This window comes from Meles meles, chromosome 8, assembly GCF_922984935.1.
Source record: "Meles meles chromosome 8, mMelMel3.1 paternal haplotype, whole genome shotgun sequence".
Lineage (NCBI taxonomy): Eukaryota > Metazoa > Chordata > Mammalia > Carnivora > Mustelidae > Meles > Meles meles.
This window is the reverse complement of record NC_060073.1, coordinates 79,182,848-79,190,356: the sequence shown is the minus strand read 5'-3', so window position 1 is coordinate 79,190,356 and position 7,509 is coordinate 79,182,848. Positions and strand designations below refer to the sequence as shown.

The 7,509-nt window shown below is 43.7% G+C and overlaps 1 protein-coding gene across 1 annotated transcript in view; it reads left to right on the top strand.

The window, feature by feature from the left end:
• The first annotated feature begins 2,792 nt into the window (after positions 1-2,792).
• The window catches only part of SLC36A4 (solute carrier family 36 member 4), a 53,461-nt gene continuing 48,744 nt past the window's right edge, over positions 2,793-7,509 (top strand). The window contains exon 1 of the mRNA XM_046016969.1: positions 2,793-2,948. Coding sequence (XP_045872925.1) covers positions 2,897-2,948 — 52 coding nt within the window. The 5' untranslated portion in view covers positions 2,793-2,896. The remainder of the gene's footprint in view (positions 2,949-7,509) is intronic.

Below are 7,509 nucleotides of genomic sequence, written 5' to 3'. Positions count from 1 at the left end.
CTCCATGGTAACAAAACCTCCCTAAATCACACACTCGGTTTATTGACGCTTTCTATGAACTAGGTATGAGTGCTTTATATGCTTTATCTCACTGAATCTTCACGACAGTCTGTGAGGTTGGTAAAATTTTACACATAAAGAAACTTTACACATTCGACTGCTGTATAATAGACACGACTAGCTAGATGTCCCCTGATATAACCCAGGAAGTTATATCTCTGGTGTAAATCAGCATGTCAAAAACATACCACTTCCCCATCTGTAAAATGGAGAAAGCTGTTCTCACAGCCGGAACTGCTCCTTTTCCCTACATACACCTAGCCAAGTCCTTCTTACCTTGAGATCCAGCTTAAATACTCTCCGAGGAGACTGTCATGCCTCCCCAGTCTACAGTAGGTTCCTCATTAGCTCCTGATGTCCTTCTCCAACAATGTGATTACACAGTATTTTGTTTAGTTCTTCTCCTTTGCACTCTCCTGCGCTGGACTATGAAGTCCAGGATGGTGGGGCTTATCCTAGAGTTGTTTGCCATTACAGCCCCTGCATCTAGCACCATCTCCCTGGCACATGGAAATTGCTCCATCAACACACTTGGAGACATTAAATATTTCTAAATATTTTCTTTCATGTATTTATGAGGCTAGAGTCAACAACTTTCAACACCAAACGTGCAGGGCACTCTGCCAGGCCCTAACTGAGCCAAAAACACAGACAAAGATATGGCTTTTCTCCTGCAGGGGTTCACAGTATAGCTGTGAACTCAAACTGAATGACTTATTGAGCTGAGACTCAAATAATTATAATACAAGGGGAGATGATTTATAAGAGAGATAAAAACGAAGTGCCATGGTCATAAGGGAGGAAACAATCGAGATATAACCCAGGAAGTTAAAGTGAGGAAAGAAAAGAGAAATGGCCAGGGCTATTCAAATGATTAGACTCTTTTCTTTTTTTTTTTTTTCCAAATGGTTAGATTCTTTATATCTCTATCCGGATACAGCTTTTCCCCATAACCTCTTCCAATTTGTAAGACCTGGAGAAGAAGTGACAGTATCTTCTCAAGTAGTGGTATATGAAAACCATCATTTTCTTTAGTCTTGGGATCATCCCTATCATTAGCTGATCTCCATCTCACTCTGCAAAGACACCGAGTGTCTAGCTGCCTGCTTCAGCCCAGTCTTCTTCAAAGAAGCCCAGGTCTGTATTACAGGTCAGGCCTTCTCCCCCCACTTCCCCCACCCAAACTGCCAGATCTGCTTTCCTGATGCTGAGATAAGAGGACAATGGCTTTGAACCCCCCACCCCACCTTTTTTTTTTTTTTGGCTTTGATCCCTTTTAACACTCAAAGAATAACGCTCCTCTGTCACAACACTGTCCCAAGTATTCTCATCACAGTAGGTGGTTTTATGGACAATAACCTGTCTGATGACTGTTTCATTTCCCACTCATCTCTAACCTAGTCCTTCATCAATGCCGATTAGGGACTATTCCTCTAGCCTTGATCTAGAATAGAATTCTTATTTCTCTGTCTTCCCTGCATCTGTGTTACTTGTCAGGGACATTTCAAATCAAACCTCTCTTTGGGGTTTGCATGTGGATGTGTGTGAGTGATTGGGGTTGATGTGAGGGAAAACAAATGTTTGTGGCAAATCATCGTTATCACTAGTTAAAAAACCTACAAAGGATGCAACAGGAGGAAAAATTGGATATTATGTAACTGTGTACCTTATTGATATCAAAATTTAAAATATTTAACACTGTCACCATGTACTTACAGCAGTGGTCTTAGAAATTAGATGACCCCCCCCCCCCCCCCCCCCCGCCCCGCAAAAGACTTTCCCGGAAAGACCCCACTGAAATGGAACAGACCAATAGAAAAAGTGTTGTCTGACTTTAAGGAACAATGAAATGAAAAAAAAAAATTGAAAGCATTTTCGAAATTAAAATATTTTCCTTTCAAACCCAAAGCTTGCTTCATCTATTGATTCATCAAAATTAATTGGTACACACCTGCGAGGTCAGCTTTGTGTATTGGTTGAGAGCCCTGGCTCTGGCTGCAGATAGAATTCCGTCTTTGCCATTTATTAGTTCACCGTCTTGGGCAAGTTACTTAGCTTTCTGTGCCTTTAGTTCCGTCATCTGTAAAATGGATATAAATACTAGAATTTTCTCACAAGATTGTCATCAGAATTATGTATAGTGCTTAAGAATATTTGACAGCACATCAGTATAATTCTTAATCTTAATTTTCTTTCAGCCCCGAGTGAATGTCAAGTATTTTTGGAGGGCACTGAAAAATCCTTGAAGTGAAACTATCTGATTAAATTAAATTTTAAATGGGAGTGCATCCTGCATCTCTTCTAGAAAGGGGCACCGGAAGATGGATAACTAAGGAACAGTCAGAACTCCAACACGGAGAGGGGACAGTCCCCTCCTACTCTGCGTTCTCCCGGGTACCATACAGAATGCTAAAGCCTTGCAAATAGATGGGCTCCTCAAATTTAAGTTCGTGGTCATCTTTAAAGTCCTCCAGGGAACTAGAGGCCTGGGTTCCCGCCAGCTCTAAGCTCCCATCCCGGGGATCTCCGCAGCGCCCCTTCTCTTCTGTTATCCCGCCCCTCCCCGCCCCGCCTTCCCTCACTAGAGTCTCCAGCCCCAGTGCGGCTCGCCCGCAGCGCCCCGCGAGCCCCAGGGGAGCCCTTCGCACCCCAGCACCGCGGCGGGCCGGGCCGCGTCACTGCGCATGCTCCTCGCCGCGCGGGTGGGGTGCCCGGGGCCGGGAGGCGGGCGCTGGGCGTGGGTCCCGCTCGGCTGGGAAGGCCTCCGCCTGTCGCGGGCCACGCAGCGGCGGGGGAGCGCGCTCCGGGGCGACGGCGTCCTGGAGACCCCGGAGAGATGGAAGCGGCGGCGCCGGCGGCGGCCGAGGCGGCGGGGCGAGAGGAGCTCGGTGGGTGCTGCGTGCGGGCCAGGGCGCGGGGCCGCGTGCCCGCGGGATGCGCCCGAGGCTCCGGGGCCCCTCGGCCTCGGCCGGGGAGGCGGCTGCTGGCGCCGGGCCGCAGCCGCCCCTCCCCATGCGCGTGGCCGGGCCGCATCCGGCGCCGAGCGGCTGGTCGCCGGACCTCGACAGTGGCGGGTGGCCTTCCCGGGGCCACTGGGTGTTTCTGGTCGGGGATCTTGCGGTCGTGGGTCGGGCACGGCTTTGGACTGAAAACCCAGCCGACAAACCTCCCCGAACATGGGGTGAGTGAGGCTGGGGAGGTGACCGGTCTGGGGACCGCACCCGCGCAGGAACCCGCTGACTGGGGAGCTGGGCCAGTGACGAGAGGGGCCTACAAAGGGCATCAGATGGGCGCGCGCGCGCGCGGGTGTGTATGTGTTGGGGGCTGGGGTGCGTTGTGTATGCAAAGGCAAGCGAGAGTCTGCGCTGTGACTCTCACTGTTTTCTCCAGGGGTGCTTGACGGCTTTCACACGCCGCAGCCCCATTCTGAGTCCTGGGTGAATCCTTCATTCACCCTGTGCCACCCCCGAAGTGGCGAGCGCGACGTGCTGACCGGACCCGACGGGAGATACCTGTAGCTAGCTCACTTGCCAAAGTTTGTTTTCCTGCTGTTGTCGGGGCTTATCTGGTCTTATCTTCCTGGCCTCTGGGAATGCAAAACCTTGTTTATGGTTTCCTGCAGTCAGCAGGGAAACAAAAGCAAGGGTCAGGGCAGTACTGTAATTTCCCCTTCCAGTGATATGCCTTATATTTAGGAATATTTTTAATTCGGCCCTGAATGATTAAATGATTTTTTAAAAGTTGAGCTTTTTAAAGCAACACTTCATTATAGTAACTAATAGATTGGCGTTCCTGTAATAATTGGTAGGGCACTCTGCAGGTAATTTCTTCCAAGGCATAATAAGGGTAGAAATAAACAGCATTTTATTGATTGTTTACTGTGTGTCAAGCAGTCAGCTAAGTGCTTTACATATGCATTTTTTCCTTTAATCTTTAACACAATTGGGTGAGATGGATGCTATTATTATCCCCATTATGGTAATTTTAAGTTAATTAAAAGCAGAACCCAGATATGAACCCAGGTTTATCTGACTGAAATTCACTAGGATGTGGAGAAATGTGCATTCTCCTGCGTTACTGGTAAGAGCAGTGTAGTGTCTTTAACCTTAAAAAGGCACATATCCTTTGACCCAGCAATTTTACTTATTGAAATATTTCCCAAGGTAATAATCATGTAATAAATACTTAACATCAAGAGATGTTCACCACATTATTTGTAGTTGAGAAAATATGGTAACTATCTAACTGTCCAGTTAAAGGAAGATGGGTGAATTGTGATAGAGCCGTATGGTCATGTGCTGAATAGCCATTAAAAGTACTGTGGGAAGATGTTTACCATATGCGTTTTTATTAACTGAGAAAGGTTCCAAATTATTTCTTAAAAGTTACGTCTGTTCATTCAACACATATTCAACAAGCTTCTCTTATGTGCCAGACGCTGTTTTAGGCACTTTGGATACATCTGTGAACAACACAGATCAAGATTCCTGTTCTTGTGGGGGTTGTATTCTAGTAAGAAGACACAGACAATGAAGACTAAAGACAATAATCAACTAATTATATATTATGTTAAGTGAAAAGTGCTGTGGAGAAAAGGGCAGAGTAAGAGAAGTCAGAGTCAGGGTGGAGGCTGAACAGTTACGTATTTTATGAAATAGTCAGGATGGGTCATATTGAAGAGGTGAGGTTTGTGTAAAGACTTGGAAGAGCTGAGGAAACTAGTCAAGTGGGTATCTGGGGAAAGACATTCCAGGTAGAACGAATGGCTGAATAAGACGAATAGCAAAGAGGCTAAGACAGGTTATGTAGGGTTTGGGGGGTTGGGTAGAGACTTTGGATGTTATTCTGAGAGAATGGGGAGCCAGTGCAGGGTTTCAGCAGAGAAATGACATGATCTGACTTGAATGCTAAAAAGATTACACTGCTGCTGTGGGAAGAATAGACTGTAAGGGGCAGAAGTAACAGCAGATGGGCATTTCTGAAATGCAAGAAAGAAATGCACATGTTCCTCACAGAAGTATGCTTGTAGCACTGGGAGTGGAGAGAAATGGTTAGACTCTGGATATACTTAAACGTAGAACCAGCATAATTTCCTAACAGATTGGGAAAGGGTTGAGAGTGAAACAGGAAACAAAGATGACTCCAGGGACCTGAGTATTCAGAAGAATGAATTTGCCATCCACTCAGATGTTACGGTGGTTTTGTAGAATGTCTACAGATTTTTTGGTATTTGTCTCTTCCAAAGGAAGAACTTAATTTTCTTCCCTGGGAGTGTTGATTGGATTTAGTAACTTGCTACTAGTGGATAGATCGTGGTGGACATGATAATGTGTGACTTCAAAGCCAGATCATAAAAGATATTGTGCCTTGCTCTCTCTTTTTTGGATCACTCACTTGGAGGGAAGGCCAGCTGCCATGTTGTGAGGATACTCAGACAAGTGTTGATTGAGGAATTGGATTTATTTCTAGAGTTAGTGAAAGGTCTGGTCTAGAGATACAAATTTGGAAGTCATCAGCATGTAGATAGTATTTAAAGCCGTGGGACTGAACGATAATGCACAGGAGGTGAGTGTATTTGTGTGTATTCTAAAATATTACCAGTGGTTATTTCTGGGTGGTGAGGTAATTTTAATTTCAGAAATGTTGCTTATATATATATATATACTGATCTTCTACAGTGACCAAATATTAGAATTAAAAATCTTAAAAAAGATTTAAAAAAAATAGGGTATGTATGTAAAAGGCACTGGTAGAAATGTTAAGATACAGGTTTCCTTAAGCTATACAAATGTTATTTGTATAGCATAAGAACTATACTTTATTTCATAGGCAGTGGGGACCTCTGGAAGTTTCTTGATGTGCATGTTTTTCAAAAATGAATAAGATAGCTACGTTTCTATCTTACATATGTAGTAGTTTATAGATTTAGATAGCTACGCTATGTTGTATTAACAAAAAATTTTTCTACTTTGTTTTAGTTTGTCCATTGTCAAAATAGAAGTGATTTCCTTTATTTTGCTATTATAAAAGCAAAACGTTTATTACTTTCTTCTTTTTTTGGATTAGCCAGAGAAAGACAGTAAAAAATACTCATGATCCCATTGCCCATCTCCATCCTTGTTAACTTATTCCCATTAAAAATTTTTTTTTTATTTATTTTAGAGAAAGTGAGAGAGAACAGGGGGAGAGAATCTCAAGTCAGCTGGGCACTGAGCGTGAGCTTGACGCAGGCTCACGCTGATGTCCTTGAGATCATGACCTGAGCTGAAATGAAGAATCCCGTGCTTGGGCGCCTGGGTGGCTCAGTGGGTTAAGCCTCTGCCTTCAGCTCAGGTCATGATCTCAGGGTCCTGGGATGGAGCCCTGCATCGGGCTCTCTGCTCAGCGGGGAGCCTGCTTCTTCCACTCTCTGCCTGCCTCTCTGCCTACTTGTGATCTCTGTCTGTCAAATAAATAAATAAAATCTTAAAAAGAAAAAAAAAAAAAAAGAAAAGAATCCCGTGCTTAACTGACTGAGACACCCATGCATCTCTTATTCCCATTTTTGGTATATTTCCTTGCTTCCATTTTAAATTAACCTTTTAAAACATCATTGAATTAATACTGTGGTTATCTAGCACTTTCTTTTTTTTAAGATTGTATTTATTTATTTGACAGAGAGAGAGAGAGATCACATGTAGGCAGAGAGGCAGGCAGAGGGTGGGCGGGGGGGGGGGGGGAGGTAGGCTCCCCCCGCTAAGCAGGGAGCCTGACCTGGGCTCGATCCCAGGACCCTGAGACCATGACCTGAACTGAAGGCAGAGGCTTAACCCACTGAGTCACCCAGGCACCCCTGTCCGGCTTTTCACACTCAGCATGATATACTTTTCCCTGTTTTACTTAGACTTCAAAACTATAATTTAGCGTCACTGTAATACTTTATAAAGTGGAGGTCTGTAGTTAATTTTGCAATTTCCTGATTGCTGCACATTTAGGTTGTTTCCGAATTTTCAACATATATAATGTTTCATTTGACATCTTTGTGCAGAAATTATTTTTTTCTATATACTGGCTTGTCAGAAGTGGAATTAGTAGGTGAAAGGATAAACATTTTTAAGATTTCAAGACCTATTGCTAAATTAATGTGGTTTTCTTTAATTCTAACTACAAATAAAAATTTAGGTTGATTTTGGGTTAGGAGATTGAGGTTGAGACAGTTGTCTGGACAAGCAGAAGAAGAGATGAACAAGTACTACCTAACCTAAGAATGTTCCAGTTTTATGCCCCATTAATGTATATGTATATCATATATGGTATATAATATTAAATTAAGCTAGTGTCTCTTATTCATCTATAATTTTTCCATTTGTGAATAGAAATAACTGTGTTCAGGTGGTTTGGTTTCCATTGCCTAATAGTGTTTTATCATATAAGGCAATCATTATTAATTCTTAACCTGTAGTGATCACA